The 25,164-nt window shown below is 36.5% G+C and overlaps 1 protein-coding gene across 1 annotated transcript in view; it reads left to right on the forward strand.

Moving 5' to 3' along the window:
• Window positions 1–25,164, forward strand: part of LOC150099818 (V-set and immunoglobulin domain-containing protein 10-like) — a 129,002-nt gene that overhangs the window by 20,533 nt on the left and 83,305 nt on the right. The window contains exon 2 of the mRNA XM_090403496.1: window positions 7,424–7,629. Within this exon, the coding sequence (XP_090259622.1) occupies window positions 7,424–7,629 (206 nt within the window). The remainder of the gene's footprint in view (window positions 1–7,423; window positions 7,630–25,164) is intronic.

The following is a 25,164-nucleotide window of genomic DNA, read 5'->3' on the forward strand; positions in this document are numbered from 1 at the left end:
TGTACAAAAAAAAAAAAAAAAAAACAATACACCTTCAATGCTTATCTAGTGAGACAGATATGATTGGATCTATCTGAAGCTTTTATTCTTTGAAAGAGGGCTTCCCTTATTAGATTGTATCCTACGTGGGAGTCTGCCTTTATATCACTTTTCCCCAAAAAATAAATAATTCATTCTGTACTCCATACAGCCACAATATATCTCCCGTTGAGAACACAAAATGCATGTTCGTAGCTCAAGGGAAATTTATTCTCAAGACAATCGTTGGGTTTGTGTTGAGGAGTTTGATTTGTTACCTTCAATGCAGATAATCTTATTACCAAATAAAAGTCTTGGACACATTCTTGTACATTTAATTTTTTTTTTTTTTCTATTGTTAGTCTACACTTAAGTTGGGCGTACAGCGAACAGGTTATTGGGGAGAATTTTTTTACTTTGGTTTTGTTTAACTGTAATTTAGCCTGAAGGGAAAAAATACCGATGTGTCTCCATTTAATATTAACTTTTTAAAAAAACGTGGTGTTATTTTAATTGTATTTGCTTTTCGAGACGCCAACTGCATATTTTTATTGATTCAGCCGAAAGTGGATCAAATAAAAATTTTAAAACGGATACTTTGATTCTATTTGTTTTTGTTAAACTACTTTTTTTCCAACAATTGTAACTGATCTATCGGTATATTTATTTCTTTTAATTTTCACAAGTGGAAAAAACATTAAGTAACTTTGGAGATAAATATATTTTACAAAAATACATTTTTTTTGGTTAATGATATGTTTTATTCATAAAGACCAACTCCTGAGTTAAACATAGCCTAGAAGCATTCGTTTTTGATAAGGAGTTCTACTAATGGTGCAAAAATTTTGTAGCACTGCTGTTACAGAGGTTGTCTCACGACGTTAACTATGTAATAAACATCCATGAATAAGGCCCGAGCGTTCTGATCGGTTTGCCTGTTGTGCGGGATGAGGACCCTCCATTTCTGGATGCGATCGGCTAACTCACTTTTAGTTGCAGATCCTGAACCCTCCTAATGAGGGATTAAGTATGTATTTTTTGACTGTAGCCGTGTGTGTTCACAGGCCGGTTTGCCTATTTTGAGGGACGAAAAACCTTCCACTTCTGTATGAGACCAGCCAACTCACTTTTGTCAAAGGAGACCAGATAAAGTTTCCTCACCTCACTGACAGGAATCGAACCCAGATCTTTCCGGCCAAAGGGCTTCGCTAAGCTACAGAGGCTCTATCATTTTCAGTGACCGAGTAGATATTTTAGCCCATTCTTCCACTTAAATGGCAGTCAGTCCGAGATCGTAGTGGGCAGCCTTTTCATTACACTTCCTTCACATCATGTCGGCATGTAGCTGATACTCAATGGACGTTTCTATAGAATCTTCTATAGGTTCTTCACTCCCCCACCTAGAACCGCATGATATACTCCCCTTGTGGTTTTGGTTCCTCCAACATAACCCTTAAATACAACAGATTTAAGCAGGTGTGAAGATTTTTGTTTGTAATGCTTGTCAGTTATATAGATTTGCACCATTGGACCTACGATGACTAAATATTGCATGCCCTTGTTTACCCCCCCCCCACACACACAGTTAAAATATTTGGTATTTCACCTAAGTGCCAGTAAGAGAAATGATAGACGTCTTTTATTATTTTTATTGCATTTAAAATTGTTTCGATTCCCAAATTATAATTGCATATGCATAAACTCTAAGATAAAGACATCGCCCGAAAATTTGGGAATTATTTTTTTAAAAAAATTCCTAAATTATATAAACATTAATATAACTTCATAATGATTACACGCATCAAATACTAGAATTAAATAAAAAAAAGGTTAACAAAAATTAGTCGAACGACTTAAATGACTACCTCCGATTCGTATTCATGAGGTCATTCGCAGTGCAAGTTAATTCGACCTCATTTTTCTCGCTTTTAAGGTCCTTTATTTGCCTTACCTGACGTGAGTTCCTGTTACTACTTACGGGACATTAAACACACAGTAGGACTGCACTCAATAAGCGACTTCCCTTCATCGTTATCACAGTGCAAATAAATGTTCGGAGGCATTTCACCGGAGAAAGAAAAAAAATCTGATAAACTTCCTGACATTCTGCTTACTTTGCTCACTCAAATAAACCTTCTCTTTGCGTTTATGAGTCTTATAGGATTAGTTCTTAATGCGTCTTGACGCAATAGTCATCTTCGCAAGTTGTCCAGGTTCTTATGACATTTATTACCTTAATCTGGTTTTCTGTTTAATTAAATTATCAAAACCATTCAGATTACACCCTTTTTTAGCTAACATTAAACAAATAATATGACCAAAAGAAAACGTAATTTTTTTAATATTTTAATTGCTACATAAATCACAATGACGCAAAAAAAAAAGGTTAGTTTACGATTGCAAATGTTTTCATATTCCAGCAGGTAGATGGAGTTACTGTCCATTGGAAAGCGAATAATGGTTGGTTGGTTGTAACCATTTCTTCCGAAATTTGTTAAACTCAGCAACGACACACTAATTCATAGCTAATCATATTTATTAATTAATAAGAAGCGCATTAAAGATTCTATTTAGAGCATAGGCGATTAATTCTAAGCAAACTGCTTAGCTTTCCATGTTATATTTTATATAAATATTTTGTTACATAATTGGAGTTTGTTACTATTTTTACACATTTTACGGAAGCAATTATATTTATTTATCAAATAACAATTGACAAATATAAAATAGTTTTATATAAAATTAATATAGGATAGCAATACTTGTGAATTTTAAAACTAAAATATTCTAAATATTTACACCTTTATGAATTCCATATCACAATATTATAAAAATTAAACTTCCTGTTTAGAGGTTGATGAAAAAAAACTTGGCTTGAGTTAATCGACCGTGAGATGCGGGGATTAATACCATGGGAGGGTAATGGAATGCAATGCTGTAGCCAATGAAGTTCTAACTGAGGCTCGGCTATTGCTGTTACCCTCCTGCCATGATCAGAGCTTTAATAGCTCAATAACACCTTATCCCTACACTGTCCTCAACAGATAACGGGAAAGATGAAAAACATTTTTGCTTCGTCCCTTTAAGCCAGTCCTTATAAGGACTAGAGGTTGATTTCGGTTTCTGGGGCAACACTGAGGTTGAGCACCTGGAAAACTTTAATGAGTGGACATTCTCTTTTAATTGGGAATGGAATTGTGAGTACACCTGCTTGGCTTTTCGTGCAATACCCGTATGTGTACTTTCAGAAGAATCCCCACACAAGATAAGCCGGTGCGGAACTTGCAACTAATATAATATATAATTAAAGTATGTGAAACTACCTGAGGCTAGCCGTTATTCATTATTTTCTAATGATTCCAGAGAAAGCCATCTGTCAAATATTTGAAGGAGAGCTTGACCTTCCTGTCATATTAAATAATTATGGTGCCATTTAAGTAACAGGCATAATTATGATGAGCAAGAAATGACCTATAATCACAAAAGTTAACTACCACAGCTTGGGATATTGCCTGTCCTATGATCCTGCTATTTACATCATCGAAATCAGTGCTCGTCCAAGGGCACTTAATAATATAGTTGCCAAAATAATTTGTTGAATTATTGTAGAATTCACCAACTTTATATAGTGTAGTTGACCCTTGAAGAAAGCGGGTTTGAACGGCGCAGATCTACTTATACGCGTTGTTTTATGAATACATAAATGTATTGGAAAAATTTTGGAGACATGTGACAATTTGAAAAAACTCGCAGACGAACCGCGTAGCTTAGAAATATCGAAAAATTAAGAAAAAGTTAAGTATGTTAGGAATGATACTATTCTATATTTTATCATTTACTACCATAAAATCTACACCAATCTATTATTATGAAAAGGTTACATTTATCAAAACTTACAGACCGTAAATGGGCATTCGCAGTCTACAGAAATGTAAACAAACCTAAAGATGCAGTATTAACTCATAACCGCATAAAATTAACGGTTAATAATTGGTTAAATTAATTAGCATAAAAAAAGTACGCTAGGCTCCGAGAAGCAATCGTATCAATTCACCATAAAGCAATCCTATTGCTGCTGCTTCGTTATCAATGCGAGAATCGTTGCACCTGTAAATAAATAAGAATAATTTCTTTTTCACATTATCTTTTCATTTTTGATGCCTAGTGTTAATAATACGTATAACATCTGCAGTGTTTTGTACCATATAAGACAATATTGATGTAAGTACTGACAGACATACGATTCATCTTGTAAACAGACGACGTAAACTTACGGTAACTTACAGTACTACAAAATATATTTTTTCTTCCTTATGATATTCTTAATGAGATTTTCTTTTCTCTAGCTTATGTATTATATTATATACATGTGACATATAAAATGTGTTAATCGACTGTTTATGTTATGGGTAAGGCTTCCGGCCAACAGTAGGCTAGTAGTAGCTAAGTTTCTGGGGAGTCAAAAGGTATACGCGGATTTTGGAACAACGCTGGGGATCGGCGTCCCTAACCCCCGCGTTCTTCAAGGGCCAACTATATATATATATATATATATATATATATATATATATATATATATATATATATATATATATATATACGCGGGCTGTTCAATAAGTAATAAGACTAATTTTTGTGTGGCGAAACCACTCATCACAATATTAATTTCTTTGGAATAAAGAAAAGTTGTTGTCTGTATTAACAAAAGAGGTTGATAGATGGCGTATACGGGCTGATGTGTCAGCGTGTCACGTGACTAAACGCAAGCTGGTTTCGGAGCGCCTACGAGGCACAACCAGTCTTCGAAATGGAAGCGTCCTTGGAACAGCGTTATGCGATTCAATTTTGTGTGCGTTTGCAAAAATCGGCATCGGACACTTTTAAAGTGATACGCGAAGCTTTCCACGATGAAGCAATGTCGAGGGCAAGTGTTTTTCGCTGGCATAAAACTTTTAAGGAAGAAAGGCAAAATGTGGAAGATCTTGAACGTGAGAGAAGACCTTCAACGTCCATCACAGAGACAATGATCAACACAGCAGCGATTATCATCAAGCACGTCAAAAGGATGCGTCCATTTCTGAAGAATGGCTTCTTATTGCATCACGATAATGCAAGGCCACATATTGCTGGTTTTGTAGTGGACGTTTTGCAGAACAACAACACAGATATCCTACCACACCCTCCATACAATCCTGATCTCGCACCGTGCAATTTCTGGCCGTTTCCTCAGCTCAAGAAACCACTAAGAGGCCGCTATTTCGAAAGCAACAAGGCATGTGTAAAAAGCTGCGGAGGCGGTTTTGAAAGAACTCTCAAAAAACGGACTCTCACATGTGTTTAAGAAGTGGACGCAACGTTGGGACAAATGCATCGTGTCTCATGGTAGTTGCTTCGAAAAAGACCATGTAAATTATGACGATTAAAGGTCTGTTTTCTGTATAAATATAGTCTTATTAATTATTGAACAGCCTACGTATATCGTTTTTGTACGTATTATTCTAAAGGTCAGGTCAGCCATATGGTAAATATTCGTAATTTTATTTGCTATTTAAATGAATACGAACGGTTTTATTTTAATCACAACACAAGTCTTCTTGGAAAGATTTTTTTTGGAAGCTGTTCCGCATCGGTAGATACAAAATACTCCACTGCTGCCAAACCAACCGTAAAAATATATAAAAAAATCAGGTAGTTTAAATCGCCATTAAAAACAACGTTAGATATTTTTTCGTAAGATCGCGAGTGAAGTCTCCGAAGAAGTTTTGTTCTGCTTCAGAAATCAATATATGCTAATTCCCCGCACCATCAGTCTCATTTTGTCATAAATACTACATCTGCCCTGGCTATCGGGCTGCTTAAAAGACGGCAGGAATCCAGTGTAATGGGCCCTAGTCGTCACAGCCAGCTGCTGCATGATATATGCTCCTCCATCCATGAACCGGTCTTCTTTCTCCCTTGCAACCGGCTGCCATGACAGCCGACAGTTGCTGGCGATTAAGTAACAAGAACGGTTTGTCTCATGCATATCAAGATATGTCACGTTATATGCTGCACTAAGCCAATTTGTGTCTGAAACGATACGGCTTATTTGCATTTCAGAGTGCTCATATGTGAATTTAGTCTCCTGTTCACTTGAGCTGTGTCTAAAATGGCAGTTTAAATAGTACTGAGAAAATTTTAAACTGCCACAAAATAGAGTCGAACGTGTGCGTTAACTCTCTTTAATCCGATTTGTTTTTATATAACACAGTCGATTTTAACACGTCCTGTTGCTGCAACAATAAACATTTTACAGAATAGACGCGGTCTTTTATTATTACGTCACAATGATAAGTTCCTCATTGGATTTCGAAACTTCAATTGCGATGTTTTTCATTCTAATTTAATGCTAACTGCAATTTCTTTATATGTCGTTTTTTTTTTTTTTTGTTTTTCATGTCGCCAGGCTTCTTATCTTTCGTTACAGTCATCTAAAGTAATATTTGTGTCTAAGTGAAGAAAAATAAAAGGTCACCAACCGCTTGTCCTGGTTCTCAAGAACATTGCCGGAAGTCGTTTTTACGGTGCTTTGTATTGTTTCGTCGAGATACAGAGTGGAACAACATACGCATTGAAGTCAACACTCCGTCACTGCCACAGGCCCAGTCGGCAATAATTTCTTCAAACGAAGGAGATGGCTACGTGTAACCTCTTCTGACAACAGCAGTGACGTCACACTGCACTGCCTTCGGCTTTTTCTTGTATTGTTGGAAATAGATAGGAAGCAACAATAATGTGTATATACAATTAGAAAATCGTTCCAATTGTTGAGATGAGATTTACAATAATGTGTAGGTAGCATTCCAAGTATTTTTTTTAATCAAACAAGCACAATAATGGTAAATACCAACTATAGCTCAGTTACGTATGCCATACGGCAACCAAGTGTTGTGTTGCAATGCAGGATCCTTGCTTGCACTAATCTACTGCCAATTACGGGTATACGAACGACATTCGCCGTATTCAATAAACAGGTTTCCTGATATACACAAATGAGATACTTCAAGGCCCGCTATGTGACATTTCGGCAGTATCTTGGAGATTACATCAATGTTCTATTCGTCATTAATTAAAACTTTGGGAACTTCACAGACATAAACCGCTGCATAACTATGAGTGGTTAACTTAATTAGGTGAATTTTGTATTCAGTCAGTCTTGTGTGTATCCTTTCACTTCAGTGGCCTCTTGCTATCTAAATGTAGCGTTTAAATATCCCAATAGGGATGACAAGTAGCCGTTCTGTATTGAGAACGTTGACATTATTTGTTTCAATGTAAACATACTTAATTACATTTTTTATCTTAAGATTAACTAATTCGGGTGTGTAATATTAATTTCGAAACTTTTCTTGTTTGTTTTATGAAGGGATCGAAGTCAGTTCCGATGTTTTAGTAAGGACAGAACGAAGTTTTGGAGGATCCAAAGTGGAGCCACCGTCTAGACCTAATTCCTACTGGGACGACCCCCATTATAGACCATATTTCGATAACAGTACAGAGAGAAATGTCACAGCCCAACTGGGAAAAACAGCGTATCTACATTGCCGGATAAGGCAACTTGGAGACAGAACGGTAAGCAGTTTCGGCTTCTTTATTTTTATTGTATACATACACTAGCGAACCATATGACTACCCAACTATGAGTATGTTGCACCTCTGTTGACCGAGATAATCGCTTGCACCCGTCTTGACATTCTCCACCATGGAAGGTGTCCTGAGGTATTCTGGACCAAAGTAGACAGAATAACGGAAACCTACATCATTTACGGTGAGTATATCCAAATGTAATCGCTACAGATCGTCTTGAAGTGAGGTTTTAAGATGATATTTTGAAACATGCACTCTTATGAAGTATTTGATACGGGGAGTTCTTGCAATTTTTTTTGTTTGAAATTCGGTGTAAATTAATATTCATTCCTATCTGTTAAGTCCCGGTTTCTTCGAATTTACATTTAAAAATTTCGATTTTATCTTTTAGCATACTATTTGAGTCATGTCCGTCGAGGCAAAAACCTGAGTTACAATCGAACATTTATAAGGATTTTCTCCTTGCACAAGAAGCAAACCGACAGTGAAATCCCCGCAATTGACAATCATCACTCATTGCTTTCATGAGACTAGTTCTCTCGAGCATTATTCCAACAAACTCCAATAGTTAATCCCCCTTGCTGAATTTAATAATTCACCACACCCACTGCACGGATAAAGCAATCAAAGATTTCAATCCATTGTATCTTATTTCATTGGTTTTCAATTTTCTGATCCAAGCATTACTAAGTAAATAAAATGAAAAAATAAACATTTTCTCCCCTATTCCACTTTAAATTTTTGCGTCTTTATTTACGCCTTGGTTCGCCAAGGTTGTACAAGAGAAGAATCGGACACATTGCAATTGACTTTCATCAAAACTTCCGTTTTCTGTTTATATCAAATCTTGAAATACCACAGTTGAACTGTCTGCACATCCAAAACTGAATCAAAAAAGGTTTAAAGCGGGAAACGTGCATCATATCGAAGTGGTGTGCTTTCTGGTCGCTTTCCAAAGCTGGACAAGTTATGACCGCTGCTGGCCATACTTTTGTCCAACACGGCTTCAATCTCTTTTATACAACCTTGGAGAACTGTGGCTTAAGAATGAGGGAAAAGTTAAAGTGCAATGGGGAAGAAATATTTATTTTTTACAAACATCTCTTCGCTTCTTACTTTTTGTTCCATTTCAAGCATGTGATATTTCGCTTGGAAGAGATATCAGAACTTATCCAAACTGAATACTCAAAAGTCCCTGATGATATTTCCGATTATAGCAAGGATTAGTGTGCTAGGTTAACTCCCCTTGTATGTTGCCTTTTTTTTCTCTTCCAGTGGCGTTAGTTGGGTTTCGGCAGAGACGTAGTGAGGAATTTTTGCGCCTATGGCCGGGGCCACAGCCTCACTACGCCTCTGGGTTTCAGTTTCCTGACTGGATGCATATTTTTAATGCGGTTGGATCTTTATCCTCAAACTATGCGCCTAATGCTGGAGTTCCACAGGGCTGTGGTCTTTCATGTACCCTCTTCTTTATACATACATCAGTTACCTTCTCAAGTTCACTGATCATATGTTTGCACTATGGAAATCACCTAAACTTCAAGAATATCAGCTTTTATAGTCGTAAATTCGGATTTCCAAATCATATTTCAATAGAGTTCGGATAGTTTTTAATAAAACTTAATCCTTATTTATTTAGAACCAATACATAAGATGAGATTTCTCTAACCAGCAATATCCCTGTCTTAGAATAGAAGCGCTACATTGCTCTATCTCTGTATAGAAATTGAATACTGTTTTAACAAGTGGTGGCTCTAAGATTCGGTACAGAAGAGTTGTCAGGTTTGTCAATGACCCAATAACCCCAATTTACTTGATGCTTTTCTGATGTTTAAATTTTCTACAAATATCCACGGACACCGGAATTAGCATCAATGAATGTACCCACCCCCTCAATACACACATCTGATTCTGTTAACACACGTACAACAGTTGTCCATCACTCTGCGGTTTAGATGCATAGGTCAAAGAATCTAATTTTCCTTCCTTCTTTGAACTTGGCTGAGTAAGTCGGCAGCAGGTTCAAATCCTGTGGTGAAAAAATGGAAAAAAAAAACTATTAGCTTAACTTGCGTTAAGTTAAAAACACAACATTGGTAATATTTCCCGTGTTGACATTCTTCGTATTCTCCCATATGTAAAAGCATGCGTTTGTTATTAACGTGCTTCTTCATTGATTTCCACCAACATTTGCGCATATAAAAGGTACCAAGTTAAATCACAATGCAAAACTTCTGTTTCAAGGCAACAATGTAAACATTGTTCGTTCACAATAATGGAAGCTAATAATGTTAGCTACGCAGAGTATCACGCGAGATCGCTGATTACTTGCTGTCACTAAAGAGTAACAATGTGCTCTCTGCGAGACTTCGTGACTTCATTATGAACGACAGAAATTAGAAGATAAATTTGACTGTTCTCAAATCAAACATTGAAGTTTAATTAGCGAATTACAATTGCGGAGTAAGAGAAACGAAAGATTAATTACAAAGGACCCGATGTAATAGTCCCTAAAGGTTTGTCCGAGATTCCTTTAAGGGCTTTTATTTTCATCTCCTTTGTTCTTGTTAACAGGATTTGTTACGACACTTCAAATGCGAAGTAGCAACCCGTTAAAAGTCGTCAAGTTAGCAACGAAGCTGCGATATGTCAATACTCATTCGAAAATGACGATATAATTATGCGAAGTTATGGTAAACTAAAATTCTTCAAAATTAAAGTAAACTCATTTTTATGTTCCCTATTTAAACCAAACTAAATTGAGATTTCACCTTATAGTCCTTATAAGGACTGGCTTAAAGGGGCGAAGCAAGAATGCTTTTCATATTCCCCGTTATCTGTAGAGGACAGTGTAGGGATAAGGTGTTATTGAGTAATTGAAGCTCTGATCATGGCAGGGGAGTAACAGCAATAGCTGAGCCTCAGTTAGAACTTCATTGGCTACAGCATTCCCATCCATTACCCTCGAAGGGTATTGGATTGAATGAATCAATCACCGCATCTCACGGTCGATTGTTCAATACCATCCATTGAGATTTATATTATAAGGACTGGCTTAAAGGGGCGAAGCAAGAATGCTTTTCATATTCCCGTTATCTGTAGCGGACAGTGTAGGGATAAGGTTATTGAGCTATTATTAAAGCTCTGATCATGGCAGGAGGGTAACAGCAATAGCCGAGCCTCAGTTAGAGCTTCATTAGCTACAGCATTGCTATCCATTATCCATTACCCTCCAAGGGTATTGGATTGAATGAATCAATCACCGTATGTGTAAGTAAAGGTGATATCTCAAAAATATATATCAGATCTCTAGGCCACTCATTCGTGGGCGAAAGACCGTCCAAATCTCCGCGTTGGTTCTACTCAGTGAAACTCGAGTACCGAGCAGAACCGCTCATTCCGAAGAAAATAATTCACCGGCAAGTACCCCTCAGCGGGCCGTGCCGGAGAACACTTTCCCCGGTAACTCAATTGCTTCCTTAGGGCAAAACCTAAGAGAGCGAACTCATTTACCCAGGATAACAGCAACAGCCGAACCTCAGTTAAACTTCACTGGTTCAGCATTGCCATATTTATTTAAAGGTAAAGCCGTCTCTAAAAATTCGGACGATCCTTAGGCCACTCATTCGTGGGCGAAGGACCGTCCATCTCAGCGTTGGCTCCACTCAGTGATGGCCTTCCACCCACACGCCACCACCGAGCCGAACCGCTCAAATTCCGAGGAAAATAATTTAATTCACCGACAAAGCCCCTCAGCGGGCCGTGACGGAGAACACTCTCCCCGGAGACTCAAATTGCTCCCTTAAGGCAAAAACCTTAAAAGAGCGAACTCAAAAACTCTCGAATCTCATCACCCAAGGGGGTAACAGCAACAGCCGAACCTCAGTTAAACTTCACTGGTTCAGCATTGCCATCTCATGGTCGATTGATTCTCCAATCCCATTGAGATTTAATAATGCTAGATTTAAATATATACTCTTATGTTATTAATAATAATAAGGTGTATTATCATATCTTACTATATAATTTAAAAATCAATAAAAATTTTAATTTTATGAGGAATTTTATTATTTTCTTTAATATTCAATAAAATTATATATTTAAATTGGAATTTTTTTAACATTCGGCGGGTCAAATAATACTAAGGACAGGCATTGTTTAATTTTAAGTCATATTTAAATTAAAAAAAGATGAAGATTAGATATATAATAAAACAAAATAAATAATTTAAATATTTAAAAATTTCGATTAAAAAAAGGTTTATGAATATATAATGTTTATAGTAAGTATAAAAAGCGGTGTTAAGAAATACCTGCTTTTGACTATGACAAAAGGCTACAAATGTACAACTCGGCATATATATATATATATATATTTTTTTAAGCGACAAATTAGCTTCTAGCGAATAATTTGTGAGGCAGAAAGCTATTTTAACAAACAAGTGTTAGCTTGTGCCTTACTCCAGCAATTGTCAACATTGCTGGAAAGCTAACGAAATCTGAGAATAACGGTGCGTGCTGGAAAAGTTCGTGTTTTCGCAATTAACATGCAGTCAACTGAAAGAGGGGGGGGGGGCTTTTTTATGTCTTTCTTTCCAACATTTAGTCGCATACGTGTTCAGTAGAGAGAGTTGGAACTTCTCAATTCAGTTATGTATCCTGACCGGTTATGAATATTTAACAAGGGAGAATAAATTACGAACAGTCCCTAGGAAGGAACAATCTACTCCCCGATTGCTTTGCGTGTACGTCAAAGTGATATGAAGTCGACAAGTGGATTAAAAATAGAATAACGGGTTTTTTTCCCTACGTAATTATCTCATCTAATCTCATTTATCAGATGGACAACAATACCCGAAGATGATATTGATTTCTATGTAGTAGATTAAACTCTCTAAACATGTTTTTCGATACGACTAACGTATTTGTATAGATGTGACAGGACTAGTGCTTGATTTACATATTAAAACGAACTATATTTGAACTTTCCACTTGACAAAGAAAACAGCATATATTTTTAATGTGTCTGAATTATTTAAAAGGGATTTGCTGTTCATACAAGCAGCGAAAACCCTCCTATTTTGTTTTATCTGTTCTCGTATTTTAACGATCATGAAATTCACGACAGGGGTGCTTAAGGGTCAAAGCTGTATAACTGAGAGGAGACTTCCACGTAGTCTTAAAAGGAATGCGGAGAACCGACTAGGGCTTCAGACTTAATGCCCAATCTTCACCTTCTCGTGGTGCACCCTGTTGGGTATCTACTTGGATAATGAACAGACGACGGGGCTGGAAATTTGAGATTTAGCCGCCCAAATTGTATTCTTATTGGTTTAAACCAAAATATAAAATGATGGTACAACATGACAGCTGGGGGTGTCGCCCGGATAAACAAGACTCCCCCCCCCCCCGTTGTTTTCGCCAGAGAATCAGGGCAAACAGCGAAAAGTTAGCTACTGGAACAAATTCTAAAACACACTCCAACTCAACATAAGAAGCCAGCTGAGAAATTGGACAATACCAGATCGACATAATAGGGGTGACTGAAGCAAAAAAAAAAAAAAAAAAAAAAAAAAAAAAAAAAAGACAAAAACTGGTGAGATCTTTCTGAGCAGTAAATACAAAATGTTATATTCAGGCAATGACAATGAGACTTATTTGTGCCTATGGTCCCACTAAGGTAGAAGTGGAGGAATTTTTTGATGCTTTAGAAAAAAAGCAACTAACACAATGAAAAGGAAAAGTTGGGGATCTAAATAACAGAGTAGGAAATGATTGTCAGTCATACAAAAATATTTTGGGAAAATTTGGAGAAAATAACAAAGCTAATAATAATGGCAAATACCTGTTGGATTTCTGCTCAGGACATGGACTGGTTATTACTAACACCATGTTCCAACATAAAAATGTACACAAATTCACATGGAGAGAAGAGGCAAAGAATAAGAAAAGTCTCATTGACTATGTTATTGTTGATAATGATGTTTTCTCCCTGGTGCAGGACACCAGAGTGTACAGAGGATTTGAAATTGGAAGTGATCACTATTTAGTCTTGAGCAGGATAAAATTGAATTTCATATTGAAAAGAATAACATGTAAGAAAGTTTTAAAGCGAATAAAAGTTGAGCAGCTCTCAGATGTGAACTGTAGACTAACATATACAAAGATTATTGAAGAAAAAATGAAAGAGTTTGAGAACAGGAACCAAACCCGGATTGATTCAGCCAGAGAGGCATGTGGTGAAGTTGTCTGCAAGGATAGAAAAATCAGAACTCCATGGTGGACACAGGAAGTTAAAGAAGAAAGTATATCAAAAGTTCTTGGCAAATAAGTCTGCTTGTGCTCTTAGAGAATACAGAAACAAATGTAAGAAAGCTAAACAAAAGTCATGGGAGGACTTTGGCAAGAACATAGAAAATAAATATCAAGAAGGTGGTAAGATATTCTGGAGGTTGTTGAGGAAGCTTAGAAATGGAGGAAAGAATGCCGTAAAAGGAGTTAGAGATGATAAAGGTGACATGAAAACAGGAGAAAAGGATATCCTTGAAGTATGGAGTAATTACTTTGAAAAACTGCTAAATGAAACAAACACTGACCAAGTGCATATCCATACTTGAAGTAGCAAAAGCCTGAAATGTGGAAAGGCAGCCGGAGTAGATGATATTCGACCAGAAATGCTGAAGTATGGAGGTATGAAAAGTAATACAGTGGCTGCACTGCATAGTTCAGAAGGACGAATTCCGGATGATGATTGGAGTAGAGCTGTCATGGCACCTATAGATGGGTGAATTTACAGAGTATTCCTTGAAAGATATTGAGAAGGATGTGGAAGAGAAGCTTGGATTCAGGCTTTCAGAAATAATGTGAATATAACAAAGATCTGTAGATCTGGAAAAGGCATATGACAGGGTGCCAGAAGAAGAAGCTATTCAAAACGCTACAGTTATATAGTGTTAATGGGGGAATTATATCAAGCAATACAGCAACCCCTCGATTAGTGCGTTCTTTAAAACAGGCGCATTAATCGAAAATTATAATTCGTTCCTCAGATTTTTTTTTTTTTACAAGAGAATTAAGGTTTGTCTCAGGGCCTAGTTAAAGGAAAACCAAATAATTGAACTAACGTAGTTTGGAGGCCATTCTTTTTAAAACTGACGGTACGGCTCTATTACCTATTGTATTACTTCTGTCTTCATCAGGGTCAGCCTGTAAGCATTGCTGCTTAAAAACTTCGATTGTACAAAAATTGTTTGTGTGAAACATATTTGGACTTGCCAGTGATTAAATTTTTTTCAGGATCTTCCCGCTGTGCATCTAAATGTAGCAGGTCGGAATCACCCAGTTTCTCAGAATGAAATTTAATTAACTTTGATTAATTTGGAAAGGCTCTAAAGTCATTTGCACAATGTGCTTCCAAACGGCTCGCATATTGCTAGCAGTAATTTCATTCGTCTTTGTGACTTTATAACTGGGCTGATATTTTTCTGATTTGGCCAGAAAAGTCTTGGAAGGCATTCGCTTCCAAAAAAAAAAAAGGTCGGTTTCATCGATTAAATATTTGTTGATCACAATAGTCCCTTTCTTACACAAATGTTCTTCAAAATCTCTGGATATCTTCTTATCTGAACATTATGTAGGCTATTTCTCTTTTTGAAACGCTCAAATCACCAGCACCAACGTCGAATTCTTCTATTCCAGGTTATAAAGAGACAATCCTTTTAAGTTAATAAGACTAGTGTTTTAACGTGATCCGTTTTTGGTTACAATCTTCGATCCATGTAGAAAGAAATCTCTCTAATTCAATCATTGCAATACTTTGATTTCGAGTGCATGCATGATGAACCTTGAAGCAGCCTTGCCTTTCTCATTTTCACACTTCTGTTTCTTTTTTGCTCATGATTAAAGGTTAGGAAAATAATTGCACGTGATTTTTCCAAATTCGCTACTAATTTAAAAGGAACATTCTAATCGTAAAAAAAAAGGGTATTATTTATCTTCTTGTCTGTCTTACGTTTTTGGTGCGATGTTTGTTCTTTGATTTAATAACTGTCATGGATTATCGGTATCAATTGTGAATGCTTTTAATGTATCTAAATTAAAACAAAATTACGATTTTTATTTATTTCAATATAATAAATCATAACACCAATTACTGCTATAGATCATATTGGTCTGTTCCAGTTTCATTATCATCTAATGCCCATCTTGTCTTCTCTTTCCAATTTCGTAGTTTTTCTCATGAGTGCTATTTCACTGCCAAAGTATTGTACATTGTTTTTTTCTCTTTCATATCTAAGATAATTGAAAGTATTTATCTGTTCTAATTGATCTTTGTGTTTACATGATGTTGTTTTTCATAATCTATAAACCAAAGCCCCTTCAGTTGCATTTTATTTTCCCTTTTTTATATACAAGTATTACTATACTTAGTTCTATTGGTCTTTGAGTATAATCTCTTACATTTATTGTATAAATTCCAAGTATTTTCCTAATGTCGTCATCTCTTAATTGTATCTTTTCAAAGTAGATTCATTATACTTTCGTTGAAATGATCTTTCTGTTTTTATTCAAATAAATCTACTTCCTTCTTCAATTATGTTAAAAGAAGATGGCATAAGGATTTTATTAGCTATTATCCTTATGGTTGGGGGATGATGCCCATACGTATTGAAAAATATCTCATTCATTATATATTTCTATGCGAAAAGAAGTGTCTTTTAGAGTACAACAGTTTTGTATAAGGATTAAATAGAACCTTTATAAGATCAGCAAATAACAGAAGTGTTTAGATTGTTATTTCTTTAGAGAATGAGTAGTTGGGGGATAAGACAGCAATATATTTTCTTGCATTGTAACTCTAAATGCATTCAGTATCATTACAATCTGTTCCTGTTAATCCAGTCCATCTCTTCAGGAGTGAGATGATTCCATCCAAAGAAAGTTGTTACGGGTTCTTCTGATAACCAGTAATAGCAAATATATTGCTTTCACGACAAGGATAATTTAATTGTCATCAATGGATGTGTTAAGGTATAGTGAGACGTGAGTTTCGTACAAAAATGACCACAAATCAGTTTAATTTTCTTTATTCTGATACTTTAAAGATTTTTAATAATTACAATTGATTTATTATTTTCCACAAACATTTGGTGACAGGAGCAGGCTTTTCTAAGAAGATCCTGAAATTTAATAAGAAAGTAATCATTTAAATGTTAAGCAAAAGAAAATTAGTTTGAAATTCAACTTGGTAAACAAACCAACAGACATTTTCCATACATTTACAACGCAGTTGTAAAAGCCACAATAAGTAAATCTGTGATTGGTGGTACAGTTCATTTCACTCATATAATCTATATCCACTTAAAATTAAAAATGGTAATTTAAACTTGCGTGTATATTTCAAGTACGCGCTGCGTATACATTACACTTGTATATATATATATATATAGCTTGACGTATTATCAAACATGAGCTTAGCTTTTTCGTCCAAACCCCCAGTCATTTGTAAATGTGCTTACATAGGCTTACTTCGTTCCATAAAAGCTTTTGCATTACCTGCACATTTATGCGTCTGGTCGTTGGCTTCAAGTAGTGAGCACAGGTCCTCTCAGCCATCTTCAATGTCACCTGATTGATTCATTTACACTACGTTTTCCCTCGCGGCACTTTGAACTTTTAGAATTAACTGTAAAATAAAATACAGTCTCGAGAGCTCATTTCCAAATATTGTATTACTGTAAGTGTGGCTAGTTGTGAGAGGAGTTGTTCTAAATAAAATTGATTAAGAATTATCTACATTACTATGAAATAGACTTCGCCAACAGAAAAGCAAGAAATAAAGTTTTACTTCAAAAATAAACATAGCGTTTTAGTTTATTTCCCCTATACATCGTTTTGACTTTTTTGTAGTATACTGAGAGAGGTGGCAAAAGCTCCAGCTACACCACTGCATATAATCATACCTGGCTGTGATTTAAGCCAAACGTTTCGGATTCATAACAAAGTGACACCATAAGAAGGCAAGGACTTGACATCACTTTTTCTGATTCATTAATGTAGTTATCCATACTGCTAATTGTTGTTTGCATTTGAAGGTCGAGTATGTCTCATCATAGCTAAATATATCCCTTTTCAAATGACTGACTATTTCTTTTATATCTGCTGTTGTTTATCAGTTTGAAACTTTTTAGCAGAAATGAGATCATTCAGTGAATATAAAACACATCAACCTATATTGTATTATATTCTTACTCGTATGGGTCTAAAAGTATTAAAATTAATATTTGATAGCTTCTAGAAACACATAAAGGATAGTTCAGTTAAACTACATACAGAATTTCTCTTTAAAAAAGAAGCCAATCAAATATCTTTCATTCAATAAAATGGAATGCAATTACAGTCTTTTTATTACCTCATCTGGGTACGAGAGTCATATTTCATAAGCGCCATTCTTTTCGTCGCGAATGTTTCACCCAACATTGGGATCCAAGTTTTACGATTATATCTTTATAAGATGACCCGCGTTTTTAAATGTATGTTCGCAAACATACTGAAATTATAATAGGCACATATGCAGCAAGAACGATAAACTTTATACTGACTGTCATAAAGCCACGACAAAAAAAAAATAAAAGAGAGAGAGAGAGACAATGGTTAAGTGCACTTTTGCAACTGTGGTATTTTATTTCAAACAAAGGATGGCAAAAATGTGCTTAACAACATACACAGAAACATGTTCCGAACAAATCAATTTGACAAGGTGGGGGGGGGGCAGTGTTTAAATCGTTAAAGAGTAATCATGAGATGCTAATCTTTCGTATCACGGCTTACAGAACTCTTTGCGCTTCTATTTATGTGTTATCTTTAAAGCCCGACGTTCCTATCGCCCAAAGGTAAAACAAACTTGGATTTTTGGAGATACACAACAGGAAATAAACTGATATTTTGTGTATCGTGCTGCCCTAAATGGCGCAACTCACCTTGACTTATATCTTAAGGGGTTTCGCAGTCAGGCCAAATGGTTTGGTTGCGAGTGATATTTACTGAACTTCACAGAAGTGGATATCAACAGGAAGTGTTGGTTGCAAAAGAGAAGATAACACAGCTGCCCGCTGGAAAGAGGTCAAGGACTTCGCAATGTTTAGATGATGCCTTTCAGAAGATACAAAGAATAAATTGCAATGCATAGTGATCATTGATTTCTTTACTGCTTTTAGTAGAAGATACTATCCCGAAGAATTTTTCTTTGTGATAAAAAATCTGTAATATTAAATGATTATTACTTTTTTTTCCCCATTATTTTTGTAGAGCAAACATAATGAGAAGATGTGTTTGGTTAGTAAATACAACTGTTGCTTATGCAATATCGACTGGCCCGCCATCTGTTAAGAGGAATGGATCCTACTGTAGGAAATATTTATTATGGGAGTAAAAAAAAAATTGTCAAATTTTTTTATGAGGGGTGGGTACCTTAATTTTTTTCCCCTATAACTCACTATTGTGGAAGGAATGCGTTGCTACATTACTAATTTTATAAATGGGAACAAAACCGACCCTTCTCCGTAGCCAACAGGGGAAGGGTCGCGCACGGGAAGACGGTATCATAAAGCCCACCGAAAAAACGGTGGACTTTATAACACCATCTGCCCTACGCTACCGTGTATTCTTGTGGCTTCGCCGTACGTACATGTTCTACGGTCGATTTTTCTGCCTGCGAGGGGAAACCGGAGTACCCGGAGAAAACCTCGCGACCACGGTCTGAGATCGACTAACTCAACACAGAAACGCTACGACTACAACCAGAGGAAAACATTCCAAAGAACGCCGTAGCGGGAATCGAACACGCCAACTACTGTTCCGTGAGCCGGTATTTATACCCAAGGCTACCGTGGTCCCGTTGTATGCAATCGCTATTCTCCTATTTAACATGTGAAAGGGGAAAAAGAAACAAACACGGAAGACCATTATCGTGTTTTTTTTTTCCTTCAATTATTCTATTACGGGGGAAAATACACATTATAGATATTTAAAAAATCTGCTTTGGCGTATAAGCTAAACGAAGAGCTAAAAAGTGCGCATCACTCAGATTGTCGCGGATGAGTTGGTTGCCACGCATCTACTCCTAACCCTGATCTATCTAATGGAATATAAGCCGTTGTTAGGATGGCACCGCAGGCCATGAGCGAGAAGTCTTACAGCTTAGGTCAGGTGTGAGCGCGAGATTCCTTAAGATCGATCGTTACTTAGTATTGACCGAAGCTGGGAAGCGAAAACGGCCGTTGGCCATCTGGGCAGCAAAAATATGCAGAATACTTCGCTGTGTGCAGCCATCGGCGATGCAAAGAAACAGATTCACGCAAAATACTTTTCCATTATTTGCTCTGATAAAATAACAGGGATATAATTGCATGAGACATACTGATTTTAGAATACTTGTAAAAATATAATTTTCCTTATTTCCAGCATACGATGATCACTGTGTATTATTACAGTATTAGCAAGTCTAGTTAGGGCTTTCACGACTTTTTTTTTTCTCTTCTTTACCTGACACTTTGTCAGCTAGTGCCGTGTCGATACATTAAGCATTCGTCCCTGTTCACCCTTCACAGCTGTGATCATTGGGGTTCCTCTCTTGTTGCAACCCTTCTTGGCTTGCATGTAAATGCACATCACTTTCAAAAGTGCAAATGCTATTTTTTTTTAAACTACATGCGATCTGTCCTTTACGATCACTTACGCTAAAAATAATGGAACTAATATTTGTCACAAGTGTAATAACTTTTTAAATTGTTTTTAATATCTAATTACTAAAAACTGTAATTATAGATGTAGGTTGGCAATACCTTAATACTGAGCGTTTTAACCTATAACATAATACGTTACAAACAATCACGGGGCTTGGTTAATCTCACAGATGAGATGTTGAACTAGAGGGGGGGGGGTTGAATGATTAGATAATTTGTTAACATAAGATGCTATACTTTTGGCAAAGTTGTTGGAGGGCGAAAGTAAACGATGAAAAATCATTGATCGGAGATGTTATTTTGTAACAAGGAACAGAATAGTTAACTTAATCAACCAATTAAACAAAATTATGAATTGTTTTATGGTGGATCAATCAGTAGCCTATTTTTTTTTTACACACATCCGGGTTTTTCAGTTCCCCATTAATATATTCTTAAAATAAAGTAGATATGATTAAGATCCGACTCCTAGACGGTACATTTTTAGTGGGGAGGGGATTCACAGGAAACGATTCTATGCACAAAAGGCTATAAACCTATTCTATATTCAGTGGAGTAAGGATTGAGTATAATTTTGTCGGCCACCCTCTCGTATCTCTCCATCTACGGCGATGGTGGAAATAAAACGCAATGAAATCCCTTTCTGCCTAAACAATTTAGGGAATTTGGGCTTAAAATTTTGATTTTTTTTTTTTTTTTTTAAATTTCGATTGGAACCCACAGAAATGTTTCTGTATTCAGCAACAGCGTATCTCTAAACACAAACGGAATATCTTCATAATAGACTTCGGTGGTCACAGAATGGCACGCACTCTCCCCCCCCCCCCCCCGGTTCGTTTGGAGTTCTTGAGTACTTTCTTGATTAGATTCCGTCTCATGAATTCTGCAGAACTTCCTCATAATTCGCGGTGACATTTTATAAATATTTTCTGCACGAGTTTTTTTTCTTCCCCCGTTCGCTCACCTATTTATTCTACGGCGCGGAAAAATCTCATCCCTCTGAGATTTGACGGAAACAGGATTATGTCGCCCCCGTAGGAATTCCCCTAGGAAGGCGATGTTCCACACGCCCCCCCACACTACGGCACCGAGAACGGCATGATAAGCAGACAGTCCGTGTTGAGCTAAGAAAAGGTCGATAATTTCGCCTGTGACACCAACCGAGATCGACCTCCCGAGCATCGGCCAGACGCTAGCGCGCGCGCACACTTCCGACAGATGACTCTCGCCCGGCGCTTAGCGGACCCAAGAATTCATGTATTTAGAAGCCCATAGTTCCATTAATATGTGCATCATAACGAGTCGGGCTGTTGATCGATGATTTCGCTAGTGGGAAGTCGAGAGAGGGGGGGGGGGGAACTGGGTGGCCAGTGACGGAAAAAAAATAGGAAGTTCTGTACCATCCGTAGCGCGGCATTACCTTCCTTATCTTCAGCCTCGTTTGCGGCAGCCATCGATCCCTGGCTGGTTACAAAACGAAATCCCACCAGAGCACACAAGAATGCTTTCGGAGATCTTCCCGACGATGACCTAAGGTTATTCGGAACACGGGGCTGATGATAAAGAAAGCATTATATATATATATGTATATTCACACACGCGTACATATATGTCGAATAAGTATTTACATGAATAGCACTAATTCCTCCTTTAACATCACCGTATTCAAAATCCTAAACACACAAAAAAAAAAAAAAAAAAAAACGAAGACGAAATTTTAATGAGCACTAATTGATTTTTATCTTCCGTTTTTTTCTTTAATGACGTTACAAATGTCTTACTAAAAATAATTCGCTTTTTTTTTTCAAATCATTTTATACAGAACACTTTTTTCTTTTCTTACAAATTTAAATAGCTCTCACATTTTTACCTATTCAAATGCACATCTCTGGCAAGAAAAAAAAAAAAAAAAACAACTTAATCCGTGGAGAAATCAAGTGAATACATGCAGGGTATGATATGAACCGAGGTCTTTGAAAAGCCGACGAACGTAATTCTATTTGTTCATTAAGGCAAAGAACGAAATCGGAAATTAAACACCAACCTCATGCATATTAATAGGTTAAAAAAATCTAAATCGTGATGGAAACATTTCTAAAAGGATTCTTTGAGTGTTAAATTCTTATGGAGAGAAAAAGGTTTCAACAAATGCGACCATTAGGTCGCATCCAAGTACCATTGAGATACTTCAATTTTGAAAAAAATTAAATCCCACAGATTATTTGAAAGTGTCGCCTGTTATTTCAATTATACATCCGGCTTGCTTTCAAAACAGCTCCATAGGTTGTAGACGTGGAACAGAATCTCCGAGTTCACAGTTTCCAACTATATTCAGCACGTGCTATTTGATAATCCCCCCCTTCCTTAGAGTGCATGGGATATACTGTACCCTGCTTATCAAGAGAGTTGGAAGCATTGTCTCGACATCCTGTACTCTACATGAGCCTTCCTAACGGCTTCAATTTAACATGAGTTCTATTACAGCGAATTCTAATTCCTCTATAGAAGCTGTGGAAAGAGACTAGCGTTTTATGTTTCTTAAAGAAAAGACTCATTTTGAAATTGTCCAACTCATTCAACAAGACTCAGAAAACATAATAAAAATGTCTGAGCTCAGGTGGTGTATGTAATAAATCCGTCGTCCTTCAACTGCGTCACGGTCGGCCATGATTGATTTTTGTATTTAGACAATTCGCGTATCCCCGCTGAACCCATGAACTTTTAATAGGGATGGTTAGTCTGCGATTACTTGGCGTAATGATGGGTCGAACTTGGCCCATCCCTGTTCGGCACGAATCTGATTTAAAAAAATAAAATAAAAAAATAACCGATTTCATCTTATGTTCGTCAAAGTATGAACACACGTGCATTATTATCTCGAAAGTGGACGTCCCCTTAAGGACAGGAGTGTTGAAGTATAACCCATCTTCCCCTTTATTCTCCCGTCCCGAACAATACTCCCAGAGCACACAATCTTTAGGGCGTATCTTCCTAAAATAATCATATCTCGAGGGGGGGGGGAATGCTTAAAACAATGATGAGGATCTTACTAATAGGATACGGAAATTCGCCCATTTCGTTCTTGACGACGTATTATTTAATCAAGAAAACAAACTCACCTTAGCCTTTGTTATACATTGAGTCCTAAAAAAAAATTCCTCGCCACCTTCGTCTATCGTGAAAAGATTAAAATAAAGAAAAACATTAACATTTATCGATCTTTGAAGATTTGTGCCATTTATCATAAAAAATCGTTTTTCAAAACGCATTTCATCATCACCGCCAACAATAGTACTGATTTTCCTTGCCTCATACCGACTACGGGAAATATTAAAAGTTTTCCACCCTTTTAGAGGATGTCTTTCATCACTTCCTCATTACAGCAAGCCGAAAATTCGGTTGTCACTTCCCAATCTAATTACTTGACGCTGCTAAGAGAGGTAGCTTTAATATGTTTGCCTAGAAACACCCGCGTATTTAGTTTCGTCAGCATTGTCAAACACATAAAGGCAGACGTGGCTCATGCCCACTGATGAAACTCGAAGTTAATTAAGTTACAACAAATGTGCTTTTTTTTCCCCTCCCACCTACAACAGTTTGTTCTTTGCACACAGTTCTCCACGTCTTTAACACGGGAGAACTTAAAGGAGAAAATACTAAACAATGCGTTAGTCTTATCAAAAGATAACACCCATTTTATTAATCTAAAATAACAAGTTTTTTTTAGTACAAAAAAACTCTACTTGTCGTCTGCATTAGTTGTAATACACAAAATGAGTTGGTTATTTCATTATTGGGCTGCAACAATGTCCATAAGTCTCTCCCGAGAGAAAATTCTATTGTTCATCTTTCGTTATTCTTCCTTGCATGACATGTAAAGTTTCTACTTTCTTTTTTTTTAACTGAAGAATTTAGAAAATGCCTCACGTATGATACACGGGAAAAGGTATAGCACGCATCTGACATGTGTCATTCTAGTTCACAATTACGTGCGCTACTCCCATGTGGATTTAAACCGATTCATTCATAGAGTGGCCTATTTTAGTCACAGTTCCATTTTATCACGGTGTCGTTCCCTAAATTTATGGCGTGCATTTCCTTTATGTGTCACATAGGAAACGAGTCGAAATTCAAATATCCCTAACTGTTTTTAACAACACGGCATATACAAAATGTTGGCACTGGATCAGAATTTATAATAATTCGAAGTTCTGCAAATAGTGATTTGCTATGTTACCTACACGTGCATTGGTTCGACAGAAACACCCTCAGCATAAAAATCACGTTTTATTCTTCAAATATTTTCCGATGCATTCGATCATACATGAGTAATCCTTTGCTCTTAATTCAGATCAATAGAGGCTCGACTGTTTTGTTTATACTTATTATAGTGTTACGGTTAACTGGCTTATTACCTCTCTATCTAGTTTTATCTGTTAGTTTTCGTTGATATCTTCAAAATACTTCTTCCCGAGATCCATCATGGAGTATATTGAGCACTGGTACTTATAACAGCAAAATAAATAAATACCCGGATTGTGTTTATCTAAGCAAAAAGTCACTACTTGCTAGTGTTTGGTTCACTTATTGTGAGCTCTTGTATCGTTTTTACATGCAGGCTAATTTACTAGAAAATGCTATTAATATGTAAATACTCTACTACCAACTTTACTTGCCTTCCGTTTAAATAAATACTACTTTAGAACACAGATTGATTTATTTACTAAAGTAGGATACAAATTTAAGTAACAATAAAGCAGGAGAATTTATGCTCCTAA

Source organism: Typopeltis vanoorti, chromosome 14, assembly GCF_054136105.1.
Source record: "Typopeltis vanoorti isolate ZY-2024b chromosome 14, IOZ_Tvanoo_1.0, whole genome shotgun sequence".
NCBI lineage: Eukaryota > Metazoa > Arthropoda > Arachnida > Uropygi > Thelyphonidae > Typopeltis > Typopeltis vanoorti.